Raw genomic sequence first — 27,148 nt, 5'->3', positions numbered from 1 at the left:
ATTTATACGGAAACACTTGAAACGATTGGGCCATATTTGTCAAAAAAGGTTTGGGGAAAGAAGATCACCCTTTGAGAAATAAAAATTGTGATGATAAACAGATTGAGAGGTCTGTGAAAAGACAAGCCACCTGCAGAGAATCCCATTTTTAGCGATAGATGATAGCACACAGGCTTACAGGGCCCTCTGCGGAGACTTCTTCTTTAAGGTAGGAGAACCATCGGTCACTGAAACTGTGGTCAGCAACGTGCGGAATGTGTATGTGCCCCTCAAAAAATGGCTTACATGGCAACCTTACTACCAAATGTGCAAAGGGTGACAGTATGTTACTCACCTGTGGCCTGTATGGCTTTGGGGTTCAGGGGTAGGCAGCAAGATTCTTTTAGGACATCCCATAACTCTAAATGCCACATAGACAAGCATGATTCTACCAACCTTCTCACATACACGTGTGTTCTGTAGGAAACTATGCCTGTAGGGCAGCACTGCTCATACACACGTGCTCTTCAATATAATCTGTAAATGTATGAGTACTTTAACTATCTTTGGTAGTGCTTCAAGACCATCAAATGATAGCACAAGCTGATGACTACTCTTTACAATTTATCTTACAGATACATCAGTGATCTTTCTATTGTACGAGTAAAAGAACAAGATTATGGGCTTTACACAATCAGAGTTTTTCACGAAGATGATTTTCAGGAGATGTCTTTTTACCTTCAGGTCAATGGTAGGTATTGAAAAAAAGGTATTAGAAAGCACAGTGACTAGCGATTTCAAGCGGATCCCTCCCTGTGCTGCGTACATCTAGTTCAGAAGTAATATGTCTGCTGGAAATATCTACCGTTTGGGTACACATAGCTTCATGCTACATTGTTACACTTTTGCAGTGTGGGGCGATGGACCTCAAGATAAAGGGCAGGATCGGCTGCATGATATTCAGTACATTTGTGTTGTTACAGCATAACTGACGCGCTCTTTCCCATTGGTACAGTGCCAGCAGAAATACTAGAGGTGGTTGACAGTCACCCAACGAGCGGTGGGCAGATAGTGACCTGCTTTGCCAAAGGATTTCCAGTGCCTGCAATAACATGGTACACCTGCAGTGAACTTAAAAGGTAATTGTGCGTGGTAATTTATTCCAATTTCAGCCATAAACCTCCAGGGCCTTTTGCCTTCATATTGCATCTCGCATTAAGGTGTTGCAGCAGTTCTTCACAAGTGCTAGAACATTGAGAGACAGATTTTGTTACCTTTGTGACAATACGTGGCTCACATAAGGGCATTTGGTGCCATTTGTGACATAAATACTTACAAAATTAGGCTGCACAATCGGTGTCATGTTCCAATCTCCAAGAGGCTTTAAAATTGTAGGAACTAGCTTTCTAGATGGAAGAGGATCATGGGTGGTTAAGTACTTGGGTGAAACATGGAAATACATGATAAGGTTACTATTAGATTTTACATATTACATGTACCGGTATATTCTTTACATCCACGGGACTATAATTAAATGATATAAAAGTATATCACAGCCTTGTAAAACAGTAATACTCATTAGCCATTTATTAATAGGCAACGAATATTATTTGCTCCCCATTACCTATAAGTAAATGGAAGCACATACCGTATTTGCTCGATTATAAGACGAGGTTTTTTTCAGAGCAAATGCTCTGAAAAATACCCCTCGTCTTCTAATCGGGGTCGTCTTCTAATCAGACCTCAAATAGAGGTCTGATTAGGAGACTAAGATCCAGATCCCCCGCACCGCTGCAGGGGACCTGGATCCTCCTGTCTCACCCGACCCCCCCCCATCATACACACACTTACCGGTGCTTCCTGCTGTGTTGCCGGGGCAGCGGGTTGACGTCTACGCGATCCGCGTAGACAACGTCCGCTGCAGCCGGAAGGAGGTGTGGCTAGCAGCGGGGGTTGTCTGCGTCCGTCGCGTAGACCTTCCCCGGCTGTCAGAGATCAGAGTTCCCCGCACCGGTGCGGGGAACTCTGATCTCTGACAGCCGGGGAAAGTATACGCAACGGACGCATACAAACCCCCGCTGCCAACTCCACTTCCTTCCGGCTGCAGCGGAAGGCGACGTCAACCCGCTGCCCCGGCTGGACGCACCGGTAAGAGAGGGCTGAGAGGGGAGAGAGGGGGGTGAGAGAGGGGGGGAGAGAGAGAGAGTGTGTGTGTGTGTGTGTTAAATGGGGGTATAGGGGGTGTGTGTGTTAAATGGGGGCATAGGGCATTTCTGGAGTGGCGTTAAGGGGGCATTTAATAGAACACTCTGCCTCCTGAAATGCCTTATACCTCCCTATATGCCACTCTGCCCCATAATATGCCTTTTAACCCCCTAAATGCCAGAGTGGCATATAGGGGTATAAGGCATTTCTGGAGGCAGAGTGGCACATAGGGGGTCAAAAGGCATACCATGGGGCACAGTGGAATATAGAGGGTTAAAAGGCATATCATGGGCCACAGTGCCATATTGGAGTGGCAAGCCTGGGGGCAGATGTGCGTAACTGGGGGACAGGTTGGAAAATACAAGAAATAAAAACAAAAAAAATATTTTTCTCAATCATAGCTTTTATTAAAAAAAATAGTTTACATGAATTAACATTTACTGGTAAAACTTTTTTCCTTTAGGGTCGTCTTATATTCAGGCTTTTTCTTTTTTTCCTAAGTTAATAATCAGATTTTGGGGGGTCGTCTTATTATCAGGGTCGTCTTATAATCGAGCAAATACGGTATTTATATCCAATACGGATAAGTTATCCGCATGTTTTAATTCTTTTACTTAGTTGAACAATGTTATAGCTGAATTCTGTATTTGAAACATCATCCCTAGTACTGTTGAATCTATCCTATTCCCAGAAATAATGATTTAATCAGTTAAGAAATTTACCTCGTTCCAATTTTTTGAGGAGAGAAAATCAGGAACTGATATGTTGTTGCCATAGAAATAAAAAATATAATTTTAATTGCCCTGTCTTTAACTCAGATGTAACAGTAAAGGTTGGGAGCCATGGATGCGTCTAGACAATGGTACCTCACAGCTGGATTTCGACACGAATTTGACTTCCACCCAGATTAAGGATCACGGCACTTACATCGTGAAGGGTGTGCTTCATTTCCGAAGTGTGGAAGACTCAATTGCGGTTCGCTGTTTGGGCCAGAATGCATTTGGTTCTTCCAATCGAGATGTCACACTTGTGCCAAATCGTAAGTAGACTTCATTTGATGAGAAATTGCTTAAAGGGATAGTAACGGCTCATTAAACCGGTAGATAGATAGACGGCACGTCAGAATATCTGTGTATTTTCAAGGAGAATGTGTTGCAATTATTAAAAAGATGATACAAGAGAATCTATACCGACCTCCTGAGGATTCATATTTATTGCTGATTTGTCCCAATAAAATAAATGACATACTGCAATAATAACCAACACCCATAGACATTTTTTCATAAGAGGCTCTGCACATTAAACCTGTTGAAGGAACTCAAAGATTGCAAAGTAAAAATGGCATGACTTACGGGCTTAAATTCATATTACAGGGAGACACACATAGGACAACGGAATAACCTTGTTTCTGCTTATATATGAATACTCTGATATATATCTTTCTTCTTATTGCAGATTTGCCCTTCAAAATTGTCCTTATATCGACCATACTTGCCTTAGGGGTGTTAGTTGTAATCTCCCTCATAATACTAATTGTTTTGTGGAAAAAGGTAAGCGATTTTTTTTTATCACAACCAATATTTGGAAGATAAATTAAATAAAAATGTATTTTAAGTATATAATGATCTTTTAATGACAATATGTTAAATTAGGCTACGTCTAGATCATCTACATTTGGACGCAAGAGTGGCCCATCTAACATTTTTCTCCAGCATGTCATAAAGTAACTGAAAGTACTTTTGCTCATTGTATATCTTTTTGGTTACTTCGTGAATAAACACAATTAAAGTAATGAAAACTTAAGACTACTAGTAACTATAATATTTACACATTAATTCTTGCTTAATATTGTCTTTTCTTATTATCTACAGAAACCTCGTTATGAGATTCGTTGGAAGGTTATTGAATCAGTCAGCTCGGACGGTCATGAATACATTTATGTAGACCCGCTCCAGCTTCCGTATGATTCTACATGGGAGTTTTCCAGAGACAAACTAGTTTTAGGTAAAATAAAAAGAAATAGGCTCTGTGGGTGTCCTTGTCAGAAGCCAAATCTCCATTAAAACAAGAATGACATGGCTGCAACATCACATTTACAGGCATAGTCACTTAGAGAACTATGGTGGCTAAGTTGTCCATAGTCCATCTTGCATGGACTGAAATGCATTTTACTTCATGTAAATTAGAGCAGGCGTGATTTCGTTATTGGGGTTAGAAAAGGAGATGTCCATCTCGTTAATGTCCTCCCTAGGCTGTGTCTACTGAAACCAGGAAGCATTGGCACATAAACATCATGCTCATGCTCCGTAGCTCTCCTATTGAAGTCCCAGAAGCAGCAGACAATCACATGTTTGCTCGCAAAACACCTGCGTTCAGATAGCAAATATGTCATTGACTGCTTCTTCTTTTATTGATTTCAAAGGAAAAATAATTTCCATGGACTGAATTTGGAGCCGTAACAAGCCTGTGCGATGGTAGTGAGATGGTAGTCTTCTAACGTCATTAACCAACGAAAGCCTGCACCTTTATTATAAGTTTAAAAAAAGTTTAAAAGCAAATATATAGCAAACATGCAATATCGCTCACTTTTTCCTAGGGTTACAGTGTGTATTTTTGCTATGTACGCAATAATTACAGCTTGCATAAAATATTGCTAAATGTTTCATGGCATTCAGTTGTTTATGGAACCTTTTGATTTCCATGCTTTCATATTCATGTAAAATGCTCTGCATATTTTAAACAATCTGTAAAAAGAGCATATGGCGTTGAAATTCTATACTTTACAAAAGTCACCCACCTAATAATGTGCCAAATCTTAATTTACTTAACATATGCCTGGCAAATGCTCATGAATTATGTTTCACATTAGTATAGTGGCAGGGCCGCCCATGATCAGATAAACCATGGGGCCGGTAGATTACATATAATCTCCATATACATACTGTATATTGTTTATATATATGCATGTGCATATAGATATACAGTACTGGGAAGATTAAATCGCCCCCTAAAAGCAACACTTGTTAACAATGTTAACATCTGTTATGATTTTTTTAAAAATCATGTGACCTCAATCATATTGATACAAATCAACACCCTGATAAATCTAAATAAGATTCCAATATTTTTGGCACTTTCGATGTTTTGTTCTTTCACTACTTGGCTTTGGTATTAGGAGTCAAACCAGACTGAATTATAATAGAAGAGAATTAGGGAACTAACCTGGATGAGACAGACTATCCAGGTGTATTAAGAGTTAACGTCACCACTATGTCTCCAAAGAAGTAATGAAATGTTTGTTTCCCCTTTATCTGGAATGACTGTATCCTACTGGCGGGAGTGAAATACTATCTGACTTTTGAACGAGGTATCCTATGTTGATCGTATAATTGATGAATACATACAAGTTATTTCTGCTCTAAGCTGCAATCATTAAAATCCACCACCTTTAGGCCAGTGGCGTATTCTGGCCTAGGCCTAGGTTGATAGATTGGGTGAAAGGAGGGCAACCATACTGCCTCAATATTCGGTCAGGTCACCATGTTTAGCTGATCCTCCTCCCATTCCTTTACTGAATGGGTCGCTTGGAGTGATCAATTATCTTTCTTGTAACCAGCTTATTTGCACTATGGTGGTCTGTGCCACAATAGCCTCCATTCACATCACCTCCATTTTCCTTCCGCCATATTAACCCCTTTGCCTTCCCTTCCATGTACCTTAGATGCATGCCTTCTCCCCATCTACTAGGGCTAGTAGCCATTGGCCCTGTGAAGCAATTGAACCCTGGGCATCTGCTTATTTGCCCTGTTGAGAAGCAATTGATGCCCTGTGGGAACTCATGCTTATCATTAGTGATTCTTGCAAGTAGCACGTGTTAATAATCCTCATGGGTATAAAGAATAACATTGTAGGGTCTATTTACTATACATTTACTATACTCTAATAATAATGATTATTGTATTTACTATTAAATGGTTTTATACAATTCAAAAAGTGTTTAAAACCTGAACGGATGGTAGCAATAACATGTTTCTAATAATGATTATGATGCCATTTGGCCAGATGGTGGCACTATAAAGCTTTTGATAATGATCATGATGCCAGAAAGGAAAGTTCCAGAACATTTGCCACAAATTATAGAAATGTAGGCTCACCTTAACATTCTACACTGATTTGATGTTAGCAAGCTTCCTCTCGTTGCATTTTTGTACTAGCAAGAGACCTAAAAATCCAACATGGTACTGTTTCATAGTGTATTGGTACAATCAGGATGCTACAACTCCTTGTGATGGGCTGTTAAAGGGTTAATATTTAAAAGAATCACAAGCCATTTTCTTTAGAAGAATCCTGGATAGTCACATACATTACATTTCCCTGTGCTTGGTGTAAGGAAAAACGCACGTAGGCTTGCAGGCACTTAAAATTCGACAAGCCATTTGAAAATACAGCCTATTGCCTAACTGCAGTGATGCGCTTACAGATAATTATAATTGACAATTACCTTTTTCTTTGAAAGCCATTAGTTTAAAGGCACATTTTAACAAGCAGTAAAGTTTGCTCGTTATACATTATGACACCTACTTCCAAACATAAATTAGGAGATTCTTTTTAACCAGTCTTTCATTGCACAGAGAAAGGGGATGAGTAGGCTTCACAAAAGTAACTGATTTTAGGCTTGTAGAAACATGAACAGGTAAATAGTGCCACCTAGTGGTCAGTATGTAGAACAACACTAATATACTAAATTACTCTTAACTTTCCATATCTGTCAATCTTTGCTACATCTTATGGCTGAGAAAATGTAGGGACCCTGATGTTGGCTTGCATATATAAACATACTGAAAAATCCTCAAACACGAGCAGATAAGCTTTATATAAATATATGACCCCTTATGAACAGATTATATATTTGCAATTTCTCCAAGACACGTATACATTTTACATGTTTCTGGCCAGTTACCCTGAAATATAAGGCATGTTTGAACTCACAGAAGTGGGTCAGTTACCAATGAAACATAGAACCATTCACTCCATTTAGCCTATTCATTCCTCTTGCTATTAAAGGTTTTACTTTACTTGTGCTTATCAGCAAGATGTGAACATATGTACATACAAATCTTGTGAGAGATGTATCTATGCATTACATAGGACCAGCACAGTCCTTGTATCAGACAAAGCTCACTGGGGATGGCCCTTCATACTTCCCAGTGAGGGAATTCACTCTACATGTCCTACATGCACTCCACAGCCAAAGCTCTCTTGGTAGGGAATCCGTCCTTGCATGATGCTTAGAGTGCAGTTAGTCTCTGATGTTGACTTAGCCAGACTATATCCATTTTATAGTGAAGAAGGATGGAAGGAACCAATGCCTCCCTTACTCCATGGAAAAGACAAAACTGTATAGACCCTAGCATTTTATAGCTAGGGCAATTTCTTAAAAATTAGCATATCAAATATGAACCTTCACAGACCCAAGGACGAGCTCCGTATATTGGAGATCCCTATAATTGACCATCAAAGCTCTTTTCAGTATTTCCTTCTTGTAATTTGTTGTTGTTTTTGTCCTTTAGGTCGTACCCTTGGATCAGGAGCATTTGGTAGGGTGGTTGAAGCTACAGCCCACGGATTAGGCCATGCCCAGTCAACCACAAAAGTAGCTGTGAAGATGCTTAAGTGTAAGTGGCTCCTTAAATGATTTTACATACTTGCTGTATCTAGTTGTGTTATATATGGTGTTGTCCTGGGCACCGCCTGTTTATTAGCTACAGTCATGAACAAATCCCCAATAATTAACCTTAAACAGAATATCAAAAATGTGCTGATCTTTAGCATAAAATTCATAAAATAAATCCCAAACCAAACAATTTATTTTGACGCATTGCGTCGGGGGTGTTTGGAAAAGCCAGATTTGCTAAACGTTCAAAGTTACTCGTCTGATTCCGCTTCTTTTGTTAACATTTCCATTGTTTTCACTGTAGCTACGGCACGGAGTAGTGAGAAGCAGGCTCTCATGTCGGAACTGAAGATAATGAGCCACCTGGGTCCTCATATAAACATTGTCAACTTGCTCGCAGCCTGTACTAAAGGAGGTAACCGTTTTAACGCAATACATTTGAGAACTACGTGTAAAGATGTCTCAAGTGCAAGAAATTTGCAGCGCCTAGAATCATTCTTGCATCATAAATATGTGTAATAGCAAAACTATGACTTTATACATAAAACAACAAAGTACTTGTGATCAGTGACCTATAGTGTCATTAATTATTAACCAGATAACAATTTCCTAGATAAAAAATATTGTAAAATAAAAATTCTGTAAATTGGCGTTTAGCGGTACAAGTTTAGGCCGCAGACGTTGATCAGGGAATCTGACCAATAATCGGTGGCCTAAAATGTCACTAATCAGGGATCCGATAGTAATCAGTCATGTAAGAAAATGTCAAAATAATAATAAAATATTACACTTTACTTAAAAGCTGAACTGACTGTTACTGTTACATTTTGATTGGTAGATACATATATAATATGTACATTTTTTCAGGCCCGGTGTACATCATAACTGAATACTGTCGCTTTGGAGACCTTGTGGATTACCTGCATCGTAATAAGCATACATTTCTTCAATATTATGCGGATAAAGGGAGAAAAGACGCAGAGTTGTATAACAATACATCTACTGGCGAAAGGATGCAGAGGTACCTGTTCTTTTATTTTACTTCTGTTCTACTCCTTGATGGTCACATGGATAGGAGCACGGAGAGCTATGTTTCTATGTCACATGTGTCCTTTACCTACTCCCGCTCATAGTCATTCTCAAAGTGGCATAAGAGATAAGACATTATAGGTCTTATTATAAGAATTAAATTCATCTAAAGTAATACTCAGCACTATGATACCTGTCTTTATCAGAGCTGGCGGTAAGTAGATGCGGAAGGGAACTCATATAATTACATCATTGAGGTTAGTTGGTAAGGGTTAGATTGGCTCAGATCTTGGGGTAACTCTCCCTTGACTACTCAGCTGTAACTCTGTATACCCTGTCGAATTGACACTGCTGTGTCCCTCAGCACCAGGGACCTTGCTAATTTTGATTGCAAGTATATTGTAAGGTCCCCAGAATAACCAATTTTATTATGATCTTGCCCATGAATGACTGCTAATTCTGCTTCCTTCCCATCTTTCTACTGATGCATCTATCTAGTTCTTGTTGACCTTATGGGTCTGTAATGGCAACCAAGATCACATTAAAACTCTGATTAACTGCTCACACAATAACATACCCTGACAAACACATGCACACACAAACGTACCCAGACACATAGACTAACATAACCAGACACACACACATACTAACGTATCCAGACACACACATACACATTATGTACACAGACACACATACCAGCATACCCAGACACACACATACATACTAGCATACCAGACACACAGATACACATACTAACATACCAGACACACAGATACACATACTAACATACCAGACACACAGATACACATGCTAACATACCAGACACACAGATACACATGCTAACATACACAGACAAACACACAAGCTAACATACCCAGACACACATGCTACTTACATACCATGCGAAGCTTCATCTTGTATGTGCTGTGGGGTCAAGCATCATTACGTGATCCTGCTGAGCCCGGTCTCCTATGTGAAATTAAGGCGATACAGAGATAAGTCTGGGACCCAGGACTAACCTCTTTTTCCGAACTCCCCTAGCACACCTCCATCTTTCTTGGGTGGCGGGTGCCCCAGCCTGCATACACGCATTGTATGGGGAAATCTGAACTTTCATCTTATTTAATTAGCTAAATTTACCTTTTTTCAACAAAATAATTGCTATAAACATAGAAATATATTTCTAGATGGAAACAGTAGATAAATTAGATCTCCAAATTGTTCACACGTTGTGTTAATGTTAAATGTGTTCTTTTCTGGCTGAAAAAAAAATAGGAATTAAAGATTTATCCCTCTTTTGTTTATTTCTCATGATATTCCTAAACTTCTTTGGAAAATCTGCTATTTTTTTCTCTTCTATAACTTTTGCAATCTGTTTTCTTTTGCTTTCATAAGCTTCGATTTACACCACTCCGACCAAGGAACATAAATTGAATCCTTGGAGTACTGTGCAATCGGGTATTTTCAACTAGATTATTGCAGCAAAATTTTATTTACGAAATGCAATGTATTGTGACGTAAATTCACCCCCCTAAGGCATTCTCAGGATGAGACGTATTCTGGGCATCTGCCTTACAGCATAATAGCTTTTATCTGGGAGAAAAAAAGATCTCTAACAATCATCAAGTACGTTGTTTTTCCTCGTCCTCAAAAGAGGTAACATAACCATGGCTTTCAGAAAGTTTTAGTTCTACTGATAGCAAAAGACGGTATGGGTTACTGAGGGTTCTACTGATTATGGATTTAAATGGGCTGGTTATCCCCAAATGCCATGGCTAGGAACCTGCGGTCCTTAGCAAAGAATAAGATTAGCTGTAGGGTATATATTTCCTATCCAAAATGGGACAGATTTTAATGATGTGGATTGGCTTCCTTGCAAACATGATTGACCTCCTGGTCAGTGCCCTCTTTTTGGAGTGGCTCTTTTTCTGTGGCATACCACCACCCCCTTTTTCAACCAAGATTAGTCCCCTCTCTGGCTGCATCAACTTGACTCAAGATTTCAAAGTACACTTTTATTTCAGATTAGGCCAAATGTGCTAAATTCAATTTTGATGATCATTTTCAGCCTCAAGTAAACAATAAGCATATCTGAGTGGAGTTATTAAGCCACTAGCTGCCTCAACATGTTTCCATTTTTTCCCCCCAGTCTTAACTCCTTCTCCATAGAGAGCGATGGAGGGTACATGGATATGAGTAAGGATGACCTCTATTACGTGCCAATGTTAAACCTACAAGATGAAATCAAATATGCTGACATTGAACCTTCTAACTATGGCACTACATATGAATTGGAGAATTATTCCCCATCAAGTGAGTATCCTTTTATAAGATTAACAAGACAGTCAGTATTGGAAGATGTTAAGTGATGGGGAATCTGCCTTTTCTGTTCGCTATTGCAAGAATTCTACAAAAAGAATGATAATTATTCAAGACCGATAAGACGAACAAAAGGAGGGCTCATTTTCTTTGAAATAATTGGCGCCACAAAATCAAATAAAAAGTGTAAGGCCTACTATTCATTGATTTAACCTAATATTAGTTATTATTAATGCTGCCTGATCTTGGGTTGGGTTGTTTTGTATGAAATGGACCGTCGTTTGGCTCCCTGTGCGACCCCATAAACTGTCAGACATAATTACCATCACAATTTACTTACACAATTACAATCATTTATAACCATGCTGGTTTTACATTAACAAAGGATCCTGTGGTTTATATATTGTCGGTTTACGTACTTTTGACTGTTTACAGTTTTGCCATTGGTTTATTTACTGGAGGTAAAGAAATAATGTGCATTTTTGGCCAACTATGTCCATTCGTATTGTATCAAAATAAATTGTCTCTGAAACCGGGCCTATGTTTAAGCTGGACATTCGTCTGTAAGTAAACACAGGGAAGGATTTATTTGTACTTTGTCACTAGACTGTGAGTGATGTTGGATTTGGCTAGACAACAGTTTTGAATTTGTTTAAAGTACATAAAAGTAGTTCTTTGAAAGACTGGGAAAGCTTAATGTGAGGAGCGGCTACGAGCTTCTCATGCTTCTCCTCTGGAACCTGCCAGATGAGCGTAGTTTTAATTGTCCGATAATCACTCTGTAATATCACGGTAGCCATCGGTAAGAGCGCCGCCGTCTGACTGAGGCTGATTTTTATCAGGGATTAAGCCAGATTAATGGCCGTGTTCCTTTAGGGGATGACTTTTTCCAGGAATAGGAAATGAGTACCCATTCTCAGTATTCCGAGCTACCCAAGTTTTATTATAGATCCCTCGCAATGTGTTATCCCCTGTCTCAATCAGTCATTTCGTTATTCAATATACCATCTCCACCTTTCCCATTGCCCGATGTCCCTTATACAAAATGGACCACATCTAGATTTGTTTCTTTTTGCATATTTGCACAACTAACAGAATCCTGGCTCTAGTTAATGGGATGGCTGAGAGTTATGGGAATGACAGCTGTGACACTATACCTTTTTTCAGGTCCTTCATTTTATTGACAACTTGAGATTTTATTGCATAATAATATATATTTTTTTTCTTAAGCTCCAGAGAGGACAAATAATTCCACGCTTATAAATGAATCACCAGTGCTAAGCTTTACTGATTTAATCGGCTTTAGCTACCAAGTGGCGAACGGGATGGAATTTCTGGCGTCTAAGAATGTAAGTAGATTTTTCCATGATTCCTCTGGTAGAAGGACATTAGATTCCTGTGGTCCTTTCTTGTAGGAAGTGGAAACCTGCATCCTAAACTACACCTGGTTGTTTTAGTAGCCTTCGGGGCTACTGACTGTAATCAGCCATGCATTTTCTCTGTAAAGTTATTACCAAATAATCGATCATCTATCTATCAATCTATCTATCTATCTATCTATCTATCTATCTATCTATCTATCTATCTATCTATCTATCTGAATATTCCCTTTTTGATTTAAAAAATATCATTTTTTAACTCAAATATATTTCCTGTTTGCCACATTTCTCTGACATTTGCTTAAAATGTTTCAGGAATTATTTTTAAACATGTTTTCCATTCGTTTTCGTTATTATTGAGTGATGCGGCTGAGAGAGGTGTAGCTGTTTTAGCAAGACTGGAAAAATATACCTGCCACTTAGGGAACATTTTTATTAACAAGTAGGAAAAACATTACTAGTCCACACAATGTTAGTAACAGAAACACAAAAATGTTTCCTCCTATGTTATATATCGTCACTTGGTTTCTATGTTAAGGTACCGAAGTAGCTGGCTATAGAGATGCATGGTTAACCCGTTTTAATTCACAGTGTGTTCATCGTGACTTGGCTGCAAGAAATGTGCTGATCTGTGATGGGAAACTAGTGAAAATTTGTGACTTTGGATTAGCCAGAGACATCATGAGAGACTCCAACTACATTTCCAAAGGCAATGTAAGTCCTTTTTCTAAATACAAGGTGCATGCCTGTCTTGAAAGGCTCCGTCTTGAAAGAATTAGGGGTTACGCTTGTGGAAGTAGGTGATGGGTCCTTTGACCATGTGGTGGTACCAACTGTGTTGCTGTTAGAAAAATTGCGGATTTTAAAGCACATGCCATGTCTCAACTGGAAAGCACGGGTGAAGTTGCTGATACATACAATTAAGTGAATATGTCAGTAAAAAAAAATGACATTAAGGGGCTTAATATCTGAGGTTTGCATTTTTCCATGAAAAGTGCCAGCGGTACTCCTTAAAGTGCCTAATGACTTTCACAGCCTTTTCCATGGAGAAAACTCATCGAGGTTCCTTCCAACCTCAGAACCAGACAAGCTGCGGGTAAACCGTCTGAAGTGTTTTAACGATGCCCAACTAATGTCAGCTTGAGACAGCTCACAGAATGTGGGTCCAGCGCAAAGTTAATTCACAGAACAGTAACAGCTGTTATTTCCCCCACACATTATTGCTAAGTTTTAATTAACATGAAACTAGAAATTAGCAAATAAACTAAATCATACTATAAATCATACTATTTACTGCACCTTTTCTATTTCTTCTACTTTGCCAATTGTCCCCAACCCAAAGTCAAAATCTTTATCTAGCACAGCAGCAGGCTCTCTTGAACATGATGTGTAGACAGTGTCTCTCTTGCAAATGCATGACGGGATTCTGCTAAATCCTCACCATATGCATTTGACACCAATCCACACACACATACACACACATACACATATATACACACATACACACATATATACACACACATATACACACACACATACACATACACACACACACAAATATACACACACACACACATTCTATTTTCTGTGCAGAAGGCATTTTCTACCAAACAGATATCCTGACATGTGATATCCTTACTGACAGTCAGTACATATGTGGAACGTACTCTTATTGATTACAGTAGAAGCACTTTCCTGTCACTGAGTGGCTGTCTCAAGCGGCCAATCAGTGGCAAGAATCATCAGAATATGCAGGTGGATGGGGAGCTGCAGCTTCACCCTAAGTACCCCTTTTCCTCTCTGTAAAGAATGCATATTAACTCATAGTATACTCTTTTTTTCGATGGTGCTGTCAGGGACTGTATCCTGTCCCTTTGAGAATCTTGGCAGTTCTAGGAAAAACATTTACAATAACGGCTGTGATATACAGTATTCTATACAGTTGGACAAGAATGTTGTAAAATGACTCTCCCTACAACAGAAAACTTGTTGGGAAGAAACTGTATAAATATTTACACCTACAATTAGGTGTTGGTGTGACTTTAATATCTCTAAATGAGAGCCTGTTTCCATGATACAATTAAAAGATGGAATATTGAGTTAACTTGTATGAATTCTATCATCATAATTCCATTTTGGGCTCTTTTTGTCCTCAGCATCTGGAAAGCCCCACTAATACATGTCTGAAAGCCAAATTACAACATGCAAACCAGGAAGTATCCATATTTAACATCAGAATTAAAGCAGAAGTAGAATTGCACAATCAGCATCCCCATGTACCTAACAGATTTTAAACAATTGTTCTTGAGACATCTGCAACTAGAGCTGAGTATTAAAAGGGCCAAATCTACAGTGATATAGTTGGAGATATGAAATGAGATATTCTTACAGACGCCAAGACTTGTAGACATAAGTATTCTGCTTTGTTAATAATCACAACATTTGGATTATGTTAAATTAAAATGAATTATAGATTATACAGGAACATACAGAAAGTTTAAATGGTATAGAGAAAAAATTCACATGGTTTGGACCTTCATAATGTACAGCTAATGGGGTAAGAAGATATTTTTACCATGAATCACATGACTCTCGCTGTCTGCCAGACAAAGCCTCAAAGAGGCAGGTATCAGTGAACGGACCATATGGAACATTCTTATACTGGTATCTGCTGCCTGTGTTTCGACTGGCACCATTAATTTATGACTACTTAGATTTTCTTTTTGTAACTATACCCATTATATACAGTTTCAAATTAATCTGAATTGTAATTTATATGAAAAAATGTAACTTGTGTGATGTTTCCATTGTAGACTTTCCTGCCTCTTAAGTGGATGGCGCCAGAGAGCATTTTCAACAATTTGTACACAACACTGAGTGATGTCTGGTCATTTGGAATCCTACTCTGGGAAATATTTACTTTAGGTAGGTTTAAACAAAGTTAAAGAGGTGTGTACGGTGGGTTCTTTTATTTAAGCAGTGTGTATGGACATGCTCACTACCTCCAAAAATTTCCTGCCACTAGTCCAGTTTCTGCCCACTAAAGGCTATCTCCGACTAGAACTGTCCCTACATGAAGGTAGCCTACCCCAGGAAAGCCCCATGTACTAGCATTGTATTATACTGAAGACTTGAGGTGTCTCCCATTGCAGATAAAATGGATTGAAGGGATTTCACTATATCTTAATTTTTTTCATTGTTCATTAAAGTTTTGTCAGTGTATAACAGAGAACCTTTAAACTCGTGTTAACGTAGGTATGTGCAGATCAGTTCCATATGGGATAGAAATATGTTTGTGTTTTTATTTTTTTCAATTTTTAAAATCATAGGTGGGACTCCGTATCCTGAGCTACCGATGAACGAGCAGTTCTACAATGCCATAAAACGCGGTTATAGAATGTCAAAGCCTTCTTATGCGTCTGATGAAATGTAAGTTTGAGCTACTTGAAGGACCAATTATAAATTTGGACCTGTAACTGACCATCCGACCCATATACTAGTAAATAGGTATGAGGGTCACCCAGTTTTGGCCATCACTTAGCATTGCAGATGCTTAGGTTTTTTGTTTGCTCACTTGTATCTGATCGGTGCTAAGGTCTGATAGATGACAAAGAGCGTATGTGAATCTCTAGCCAAAATACTAAGAAAGAAACTCAGATCCTTCAAACGCAATGCTCGCCATGTTCTTCCTAAGAGAAACAACGTTGTCAACCTAGAGTGACCCTGCTAGACAATCAGTACTGATTTGCACCGAGGTGGAGAACTTTTCTCCGGTGACAAGAGTCTCCCAAATGCCTTCTGTGAAATGTATTTTATTTATTGAGATCACTGGCTGCAGTGCAGAGTTCAGTGGTGAACAAACCCAGTCTCGAGGGCCATAAATAGGAATATCTTAGCCTGAAAACAAGCAGTTTTTCTGTTCTGAAGCTTGGATAGCCAATAATTATGTCTGATGTGTGGTCCTCAAAGCCTAAAGCACCTCTGTCTTTGTGACTAGTGCTAAAAAAAAGCACCAAGGTTTAGAAGTTTAAAACGGGAGGCTCTCAAGTTAATAATTGTTACAGTATCCAAGCTTTTGATTTTGAGATCCCATACAACCAGGGTCGGCCCTACAATGGAGCCGAGTGGGGCAATTGCCCCAGGGGGCACTTTTGAAGGGGCGGCACTTTGCCAGCATTACAGGCCGGCACCGTGGTAGAGCAGGCAGACTCGCAGCAGGACTGTTTAAAGGTAAGTACAAAGGGAGAGGATAGGCTAGATAATAGGGAGGGTGGGTAGATAATGGCATCGGCGAAGTTTAAAATGCCGCCCCCCTGGCGTCGGCAGGGGGGGGGCAATTTAAACTTCGCCCCAGGCGGCATTAAGTCTTGGGCCGGCCCTGCATACAACATCACTCTGCCGAAGTAAAAATGTTGTAGAAAGAGCAATAGTAATTGCTTCCCATAGATAGACCAATACTACTGTTGTTATTATTAATTGTATTATTATTATTCGTGTCAAGTGGCTACTTATTTTATACTTATGTTAATGAGTTCATCACTCCATATTAGAATGAATTCTACTACAGGTATACATTTGTGTATGTTTTATGTTCCCTTTAGTTATGAAATTATGCAAAAATGTTGGGATGAAAAGTATGAAAAGAGGCCTTCTTTTACTCAATTAGTGTCTCTCACCGGAAACCTACTAAGTGACACTTACAAGCAGGTATGGTAAACTTTCTACGTCTTTACATTATTTAGCATTATTCTTTATAAGCTATAAAGAGATTTGATGGAAGTGATAGAAAATCATATCTGCATCTGTTTTACTCCTAGTTTCTTTTTAACTATATTTTTCAGAGATACAAAAATGTGAATGAAGAATTTTTACAGAGCGATCACCCTGCTGTGGTTCGTGTGATGCCCAGAATAACTAAAACCAACAGCTTTGTACACGGGAGAGGCTCTGAAATTATAGCAAATAATATTCTGTATTCAGTAGTGGAGCCAATTGACAGCAACGACTATATTATTCCTCTGCCGGATCCCAAACCTGAGGATTCAGATAATGTTCTGAATGAGACTTCAGAAAGTCGACCAAGGTAAAAGCATATTTTTTTTAACTCGTAGGTCCTTTTCAATGATTCGTTTGATTTGTTTAGGTTATTTGAGGGGTATGGTGTTTAAAACTCCTATACATGCACAGTACTTGATTTTCAGTGAAGTTAAGCATCAGCCTTGGATGACAGGGCTCCCTAACTGTCTGTAGATTGTAAGGTTGGAAGCAGGGCCCTTTTTACCTAATGTACCGGTTTGTCCTGGACTGGTGTATGTATTGTAAGAAAGGCTGCGTAGATTGTTGGTGCTATATAAATAAACAATTATAAAAAATTACAGGTCTGCAGACTCTAGAATGTAGCAAGCTATGGATCTATACATTTAGGTGAAATAATGAAAATTCTAGTTGTGTAAAAAAGAATCATGAGAAGGTCACCAAAATGTATTTAATAGGTTCCCCGAAAGCTAAACACAGGGTTTCCTGGAACAATGATACATTTTTAAGAATCAGCGAAGCAAACATTGTTTAGGATATTTGCAACCTCACTCACCTCACTAAACAATGATTTCAGTTTAATAAATCCCTAATCAGATCACTGAACACCAGGTCAAGTCAGATTACACATGTAGTTGTAAGGGATATTGTAACCAATTATTGTATCCACCATGTATCTATTAAAAATAAAGACATGACACTCAACTTGGAATAAAACAGGCCGTGTACTTTTATTTAGCTTAACACCTTACAAATTAAAGAAACTCTTGGCCCAAACCCAGAGTTTACCTCCACATAACTCAACACCATAAACATATATATATACCGAGCCATCCGCCCTAGAAGCCAGAAGGCCGACACCATACCACCAGTTCATCCCAATAAGGGACAACTTTCACCCTGATAAAAGCACACGACAAAATAATAAAATTTGTATAACACATAAAATTAGGAAGGGGGGGTTGGGAGTTTCTCCAGCAGCAGCTCCATTCTTCTGCCCGTGGCTCTCCTGCACAGTCGAAAATACAAAAGCGAAAATGCGCGAGACGTCCTCGAGGCAAAGGCGGCAAACAGCTAAGCGGCGCGCGCAGCTTTTAGTTAAATAACTCAGCTATTTTCCCTATTTTTTTTTTTTTTAATACCCTACCTTACCTTTTTTTTTTGTACCCTACCTTACAGTCAATAGCTGACCTTTACATGAACCCAACCTCCTATCCCCACAACTACATGCCGCCCCGCGCTATTTAGGCGGCAGGGCTCTTCACTTTTCATCTAGATGTGTATTGTTATGTGTTTGCTGTGTGCTATAAAACAAAAAACAGGGCAAGGCTTCATGGTTCTGCGGAGTATTTCACAAAAAAACACCCTGCAGAGCTTACATATTTACTATAAAGTAGAAGTAATATTAAAAAAGTAAATCCTCATGACTGTTCCAGCCACTAAACCATCTCTAGAGCTATGCTTCTGGCTACCCCCGATTTTGTCCCGATCCTGGAGAGCTGACCCAGTATTCCTGCGCCCCACATTCCACAGACCGGCCTAATGACCTGTAGACGCTCACTCAAAGCTCCGACATTAACACTTCATTACCCATGACTATTTTTTATTACAAATCTACTATTGCAACTTTATTTTTATAGGAAGAAAGAAAAAAGCATTTCTCTTCATATTACAAAAAAATAGAAGTGGAAGTGTGGTTTCATTTTCCTGAACTTGATGTTTTACCCACAATAATGAAATAAATAATGAAAGAACACTTAAATGGCTCAAAAAAAAGTATGCAACATGAATTTGGAAACATAGGTCCATAAACTGGGAAAATAAAACCTTTTCTAAATAGGGCAACATTTATTCACCTTAATTTCACTCTAGTTATACTCATTTTGTTCAGTATCTAACAACTGTATCAAACGTATTTGGATACAAGCGGCTCCAATTTCTGTTTATGAGTGTGAAATATGGAAAAAAAAGGTTCAAAACTATACAGTTCTTGACTTTTTACACACATACTTCTTTGTAGTATACAATTATTATTGCTTGTTTTTGACTTCTTTGTAAGTTTATTTCAACAGAAGTTGATAACATTTTCATTACATATGTTTTGTTTTTGTTTTCTAGCTCTGTGTTACATGAAGGTAATACATCTTCAACAATATCGTGTGACAGCCCTCTGGAACAGCATGGCCAAGACATAGAAGGCGAAGTCTGCCAAGAAGATCAGCAGCAAGATACAGAGGAGAGCTTTTTGTAACCTCCATCATCATAAAGACTTTCAACGACAGCTCAGCTTTACAGCAAGCGATATGTTTCATTCCAGAGAAAAAGATGCTGAGAATATAGAAGCTAAATGATAAATTAGTATGCAAAGAAGTAACTGAGCGCCAATATTGAAGACAGACCAAAGGAAATACCAGCTGAATAGATACTATTCTATAGGCAACGGTTGATAACTATAGTTCTTTATTATTAAAGAGAGATGCATTTTCTATATGAAAAATAGATTGTAAGATGCCCGATTTGAATGACCCTATGCACACAAAAGGCAACAAATATGATGAAGAGTTGGGGGCAGATGTGGTACAAAAGTTTGGCTGATTCTTGGACTGGGTCGGAATGGACAAATCAAGTTCAGGTCCAACATATACATCAAGTTCATTGTCTTTATAATGCCCCTATCCTTTGATGCAGAACCCGACTGACATTATTTCCAAGGTATTTTGTATGGGTAAAATATCCATCCTTGTTTCAGAAGACATGGTCATTTTTTTCAGACCTGAAGGATATCACTATGGTCCACAGCCTATTGAGCATGAAGGGAATTTTGGTCCTGTGCAAAGCTGTAGATCCAAATTTTTACAAAGTGGTACTTTTGTTGAATACGTTTTTTATTCAAATTTTGTTCAGTTAATGCACAAAATCAAGTTGGTCTGAAGTGGCCATTCATGGATTTGTTGGGTACAGTATGTAAGATTGAGAGGATAAAGAGCTAACTTTAAAATGAAAGAAAGGTTGTTTGACATGGTATTAAAAATGGAACAGTCAATCTGTCACATTAAGTACTCAGTAAATCTAAAGTCATTTATGACATTTTGGAGATATTTGATAGTATAAGGCTAGTTTAACACAGCAAAGCTGAATTCATTTCAAATGGTGGCAATTACTGAATAACTAATTACTTTATGTGACAAATCTTCTTTTTCCATTTTTTTTAAATATTTTTTTAACCATAAATCTGGCTTAAGGTTAGCAGGTTCTTAACGCCTAACCTACTGAATACAACCACATTATTTTGCAATCAAATATTCATTTTAAACGTATTTTATTTTTGAGCTTGTTCTATTTTTAGAGCTACTTATGATTTTGTTCATTTAAGATGAACCTATGTGCAATATATATATATATGAATGAATTCTTATTATGTAGATTTAGAGAAAAATATGTTATGCACAAAGTATTAAGAGATGCACTACCACTTTCCTGCATATTATCTTTTTCCACATCCGTTTCTAATCTTACTAAGGAATACATCATTTCAAAAACAGAGTAGAAACTCCAGGTACCACATAAATTTGCCACAGATAGCAATTTATTTAAGAATATTTAAAAAGGGCCTTATTTCCTTTTTATCTAGGTTTATCTATAACAAGCACCGCGGCATTGATGTATACCGTACATATATTATGCAGAAACAAGTATAATAATTGCTTACAAAATAATTAGCCTTTTTAGTAATATAGTAGCATTTAGAATTTTTACTTAAATACACAATAAGGTATCTGGTTAAATACTTTTTCATACTCTCTAAATTAGCTGCTGTCACTGAAGGTGATAAGAGCTGTAATGTTTGTATGATGTGGAGAAACTATTTTCCCGCTTTAATACTTAGTCTATGTAGATCACTGCCTTTGCACCACATTATCAAATTATAAAGAGAAATGTATAATAATTTTTGCAACAGATAACCAGTTAACAGTAAAGACAGCTAACACATTTAATTGTACTAATACGCATTTAACTACAGAGAAAATTATGATTTTTTTCCAGCAAACAAGCAGAAAACATATTTTCAATTATACTATGATAATTATTGAATGTTCACATTTGGCATTTTCGAAAGCTTAATGCAAATCCTAAATCCCACATTTTACAGTTCCACACAATAAATAAACCTATTTAATGACGTTTACAGATAAAAATAAGTATTATGTATATGAATAATAATGTTATGTGCATACTATGTGGAAAAATTGCTCCCTGTTAGGTTATCTCTTCCCTGGTGTAGATTGGTACAGGCAGTCTTGTTAAAGATAGAATGTAATATAATATTTCTGCTACCGAACATACAGAAGATGGTATCATAAACCTTAAGAAAACCCTTTTTTAAAAAACATTTTTGTAATGAAAAAAAGCCTAAATCTTGTTTTCCCGCCATATATAAATATGTGCAGTGGTACAGAATTTGAAATTGTATATATTTGACTGAATCAAATGCATGAATACATTTTATACTATATCTATATTTTTTTAATAATCATCGTCTTTTAACATTATGTAGTATTTTGTATGTTACAGAAATCATGTTTGTATAAAGTTATATACTTGTACAAAAAGTTGCATGGAATCATGATGGCATTGCTGAATTTGGCTGAAAATTATTTTACCACAATCTATGTTCACTAAGATATACGAGCTTGTGGCAATAATATCTATTTCACAAGTACTATGACCCGAGCCAAAAATACATATGTTTCTACATTTTACCACAGCTGGCTTCATAAAGTTCCATGCATGTGTGATTCTCATTCACAAAATGGCCACCTTACTCAAGCATCTTTCTTTATATACAAGCTCAACAAGGAAAGTTTCTGTTCCTGGACAATAGTGTCCACGTTCATCACAAAGCCTAATGTCGCCTTTCCTGAGTCTACATGGACCTCACTAAGGTAGAGTAAGCATATAACGGCAAGAGGTTTTGTGAAGTATTAGTAGGGACTGAAGAAAAATACTACATGTCTTAAGACACGTGGTATATGGATAGCTTTCCAATAGAAGAGGACAGCACTTCGTTGAATACAATTGTGAAAGTATTTTGTAAAAAGCAATGATATATTGATATGAAAATGGGAACTTTAAAAAAAAAAATCAGAGCCTGCGGTAACTGGATTTAAAAAAACAAACAAAAAAACAGCTGGTTGCACAATTCTTACAACGACCAAAATATTGTGTAATTCTCAATTACCACAAGCCCAGCTCACTCCTTGCAACCATGTTACTGTCTAGTCGACCTTCGAATGATCAAACTGTGCTAAAAAAAAAATTTGGATACATTTATTGTGAATACAATTTCATTTTCATAACGTGGGCATTATAGCCCTTTCTGTGCCACAGGGTGCCAGAGGATAGAGGCCACAGATTATTCCTTTACAAAGCGACATTCTTCTTTTAATGATCTACTTTCTCCTGGGATGTCAACATGTTCTTATATAAACTGCACAAAGGAACTTTGTAAATGTGGGCACTATTTGTATGTTTTATATATATATATATATGCAGCATTTCACTGCCATAATTATACTAAAGCGGTACATTTATTGTTTCAAAATATTGTGGTTATTATCGAGGACTTGTTTAATGTTGTAATAGACCATATCTGATTGTCGGAATTATTGTCTATACCTTCACTAAGTCTAAAATTATGTTTGGTTACTGCCACACTTGAGTATTGAAAAGAAAGCTTTTTTTATACAATGCTTAGTTCCACCTATTTACTATTTCAGTTTGGGATCTCTAATGCAATTAGAAAGTTCTCACCTAAATAATTGCTATGTTTAAGTATAATGTAATTTCTATATATGATTCTATCTGTGACTGATCTCCGAAATATAATATAAGAGGAAGTAGATTTGAATTTACACCCTAATCACACACTAACCCCTTTTTACACACTAACCACGCATGAGTTATGGGACCTGCTAGCGCTCTATAGATGTAATGTAATACAATATTAATGTAATTTGTATATATACATACTAATCACAACAGCTGGATTTTGCAATAGATAATCAGAGCAGTATAGAAATTTACAAAATAAAATTCTAAGCTCTAGTCTGGATATAGTGAACATTTTAAAATTTGTATTGTAAAACCAGTTTCTCCAGAAATGTTATGGTTTATGCACAAATTGTAAAGATTGATAGACAGAAATAATATCCACACTTTTTGCTGTACGTGTGTGTAGCAAGGTGTTTGTTCCAATATTTATAAAAAAAATCCCATAAACTACAATATATGTATGATTTAAGGTATTAAAAAGAATGACAGTAAGGCATTTACCATTTACCATTGCTGAAGTTTTGACAAGTACTAAGATAAGTTGACATCATCAAGTTGACCTCATCAAACTGACCTGAGTTTATCAACCTCAGCAAGTTCATGGCTATTTAGGTCAGAGGAAGTCTGAATCTACACCTTGCAGATAAGTAAGTCCTATTTGGCAGTGGAACCAGTAATTACAACTTAAGATATTTGAATTTTAAAGTTAAAACCTTTGCAAGGGGGGCAGCTCTGGCTGTTCACTAAGGTGAAACAGTGCCGTATAATGATTCCAGTCTTTCATTCTTCTAAGCTTCTAGAATGGGGAGTCTATGGACGCTAGCAAACATTTTTTTGGCTCTGTGAATTATCCAATTAGTTTGCTGAGGATTACAAAACATGTTGCATTATGATGGCCTTGTGGTATAATGAATGGAACATTCCAGAACTTTGTGTAAAATATATTTTTAGAATGCATTTTAAATAAGAATTCACTATGGATGGATTACCATGATATACTATTATCTGAAAATGCATTAAATACCATTTAATTTGAATTAATGGAATTACATATATCCACAAAGTAATTAAACCAAGTGTCAAATATATCCTTTGACTGTGACAATGTTACGTAATTGTTACCTTTCATGGATATTGACCATGCCTGCACTTTAAGTAACAAATGCAACATTTCTGAAAATAATACAATACATAATAGTAAATTTTTCTGATATACATTTTGCTTTTGTTTTAATAAATTTGAAGTTAAGATGAAGTAAGGCTCTTAGTTAAATCATATTTTACCGGCTGGCCGGTGAATGCATAACTTGGGGCCAGCAATAATTGTTTTGAATCATTAGCGTGGCTCTAATTTCGTCCAGATGAGGCGGCGACCCAAGCCTGTCTGAAGGGTGATATGTCACATACAACTCATGGCCAAGCTACTGGTCGAGCGTTGAGTCATAAGTGGCTAACATTCAAATGTGGACTAGTGAATTGATTGAGGGACCACAAAGAAGATCCACTGTTTTCAATTCTGTTTAATACATGTAATGGACCCAATAACAAAAAATGATACCAAAGAAGCAAATTTTTGTTGCATCATGATTTTATTTATGATGGATATATGTCTTTTGTAATACTGCATACTTTTTATAAATGAAAGATTTTAATAAAATATTTTATACCGGTGATTACAGTTTCTGGTTCTAACTAAACGCAGGTTAAATATTTCAAATAAAGAGTCCTTCGGGCTGGCTGGGCAAGACTTTATTCTCTAGGATATGTGTAAAAGCCTCTTGTACTTATTTTAGAATGCTTGTGAGGTCTAAACTAGTTCACCTATACAATCTGCATTACTATTTACCTCTTAACTGTGAAGGTAACTAAACAGATTTAAAAGGCTTAGTCTTTCTCAAGTGTTTGTGTCAGTCTTAAGGGTCAGTTTGGAAAGATAAGCCCACTGCTAAAAGGTGGAAAACTAATTTTATATCATGTTAATACTTAGCCGGAACAGAAGAAAGTGTACAATTTTCGTAATGACGAGACTTCTTCACACATCTTACATGCCTCACACTTGTATAGTTTTTCACATTTCCATGCATGTTCCTGGAAATGTCACTATTTCAAAACGAGATGTATGAAATATGGTTTCCTTTTTTACCTAGAATAATTCTACAATGTACTAAGAACATTGAGATTCCTGTAATTATTTAGACTTTCAATAAGCATAGCACAGGGTTTCACTGCAATCACAAGCTGTCATGGAGGATGACCTCAATCATGGTATACACACAACTATGTTATCTGCACCTAACTGATAATACTTGGGTTGATCCGCTTTTCTTATAAAGACCTTATTGTTTAGTTACGAAATCACAAAAACAAGCAGGATTCTGAAAACTCTTAGATAAACAATGTAATGAATAAGGACCTTGGCATTTTTTTAACGTGCTAGGGTTGTAACAAAAAGTGTACCAGTTCTTTGTTAAATGTAGTTTTATTAAGCTAACTACAATACGTTGGGTAATGTATAAGACAAACCCAAATGAAACTTTCTAAAAATGTTTCGAAATGCTTGTGTATACTAATTTGCTTGCTTAGTTCATTTATAATCTTTCAATGCCAAATATGATAGCTCAATATTGAAATTTCAATAAATAAAACTGGCATATACAGCATCATCATGGAGTGGATGATCCAAGAACAGATGCACTTCATCAAAGGATGTCTACAACAAGTGTTCTACCACTTGCAGGACAGGTTAGACTGTAAGCCCACATGTTGACTGTTTTCCTTGTGTTTTCCTTGTGTATGGACTGTTTTTTTCTTTCTGGAACAGCGCTATCTGAAGCTCATCATCACAGAGATATCAACTGGTTTGTGGCACATTGGAAGAGGTTTATTTATTGTGATATACTTTATGCATAGATTCAGAACAAATTACACATTGACAGACAAAAACATAGGATATAGAATTTAATGGCGGATCTAACCCATTTGGTCCATCCAGTCTGCCTGTTTTTCCCGAAGCAAAGACTTAACTCTTAATCAGTCCTTGGTCCAATTTTAGATGTAAGTCATGCGCCTGCCCCATGCATGTTCACTCAGCGTATTAACCGCTACCAATGATGTTGTTATATGCCTTTGTAAAATCACTAAACTCTAGGTTTGTCTTAATATTCCAGATTACTGGCTGACATGTTATTTCTTTTGATTAATGGATGTGAGTGGATAACCTTATTTCTACAGATATCTATGGCAGAGCATATACTACAGACAGGCTAATAGTATATAATTATATATTTATATACTGCGGTCGTAGTCTCATTCACTCCTGCCATCATTCCATTCAATCTCATTATATTTAACATAGATTCCCTTTTCTTTTTCTAATATTGTCAAAATGTACAGATATTTTGCATTAGTAAATAATGCTAGTTTTTGCATTAAGTTTTGCATTAAGCAGTTTTGCTTTGTTAAGAGGCACTTAAACACATTTCATAAGATTTATTTCTATCTTCACCTAATGTATCGGTTAGTCTGTCAATTCTCGTCTTGTCATACCGTTTGAATATATGTATTGTATTAATCGCTGCGTAAATTGTTGGCGCTAGATAAATAAAATATAATAATAATATTAATAATAATAGTAATAATCCTGTCTACTACAGCATGCTAAAGTGCTGCTTTCTTTTTGGCTCATTTGGATAAGATA

General features: G+C 37.2%; 1 protein-coding gene across 1 annotated transcript in view; it reads left to right on the top strand.

Moving 5' to 3' along the window:
- PDGFRB (platelet derived growth factor receptor beta) overlaps positions 1 to 20,169 on the top strand; it is a 49,076-nt gene extending 28,907 nt beyond the window's left edge. Inside the window, exons 8-23 of the mRNA XM_053463612.1 lie at positions 615 to 730; positions 995 to 1,118; positions 3,003 to 3,223; positions 3,640 to 3,734; positions 4,056 to 4,188; positions 7,755 to 7,859; positions 8,163 to 8,273; positions 8,726 to 8,879; positions 11,037 to 11,200; positions 12,437 to 12,555; positions 13,177 to 13,299; positions 15,399 to 15,510; positions 15,915 to 16,014; positions 17,187 to 17,292; positions 17,427 to 17,668; positions 19,738 to 20,169. Coding sequence (XP_053319587.1) covers positions 615 to 730; positions 995 to 1,118; positions 3,003 to 3,223; positions 3,640 to 3,734; positions 4,056 to 4,188; positions 7,755 to 7,859; positions 8,163 to 8,273; positions 8,726 to 8,879; positions 11,037 to 11,200; positions 12,437 to 12,555; positions 13,177 to 13,299; positions 15,399 to 15,510; positions 15,915 to 16,014; positions 17,187 to 17,292; positions 17,427 to 17,668; positions 19,738 to 19,870 — 2,158 coding nt within the window. The 3' untranslated portion in view covers positions 19,871 to 20,169. The remainder of the gene's footprint in view (positions 1 to 614; positions 731 to 994; positions 1,119 to 3,002; positions 3,224 to 3,639; positions 3,735 to 4,055; positions 4,189 to 7,754; positions 7,860 to 8,162; positions 8,274 to 8,725; positions 8,880 to 11,036; positions 11,201 to 12,436; positions 12,556 to 13,176; positions 13,300 to 15,398; positions 15,511 to 15,914; positions 16,015 to 17,186; positions 17,293 to 17,426; positions 17,669 to 19,737) is intronic.
- Positions 20,170 to 27,148: the final 6,979 nt, after the last annotated feature.

This window comes from Spea bombifrons, chromosome 4 (assembly GCF_027358695.1).
Source record: "Spea bombifrons isolate aSpeBom1 chromosome 4, aSpeBom1.2.pri, whole genome shotgun sequence".
NCBI classification, from domain to species: Eukaryota; Metazoa; Chordata; class Amphibia; order Anura; family Pelobatidae; genus Spea; species Spea bombifrons.
Note: the sequence above shows the minus strand (reverse complement) of the source record. Positions and strands in the feature narration are given on the sequence as shown.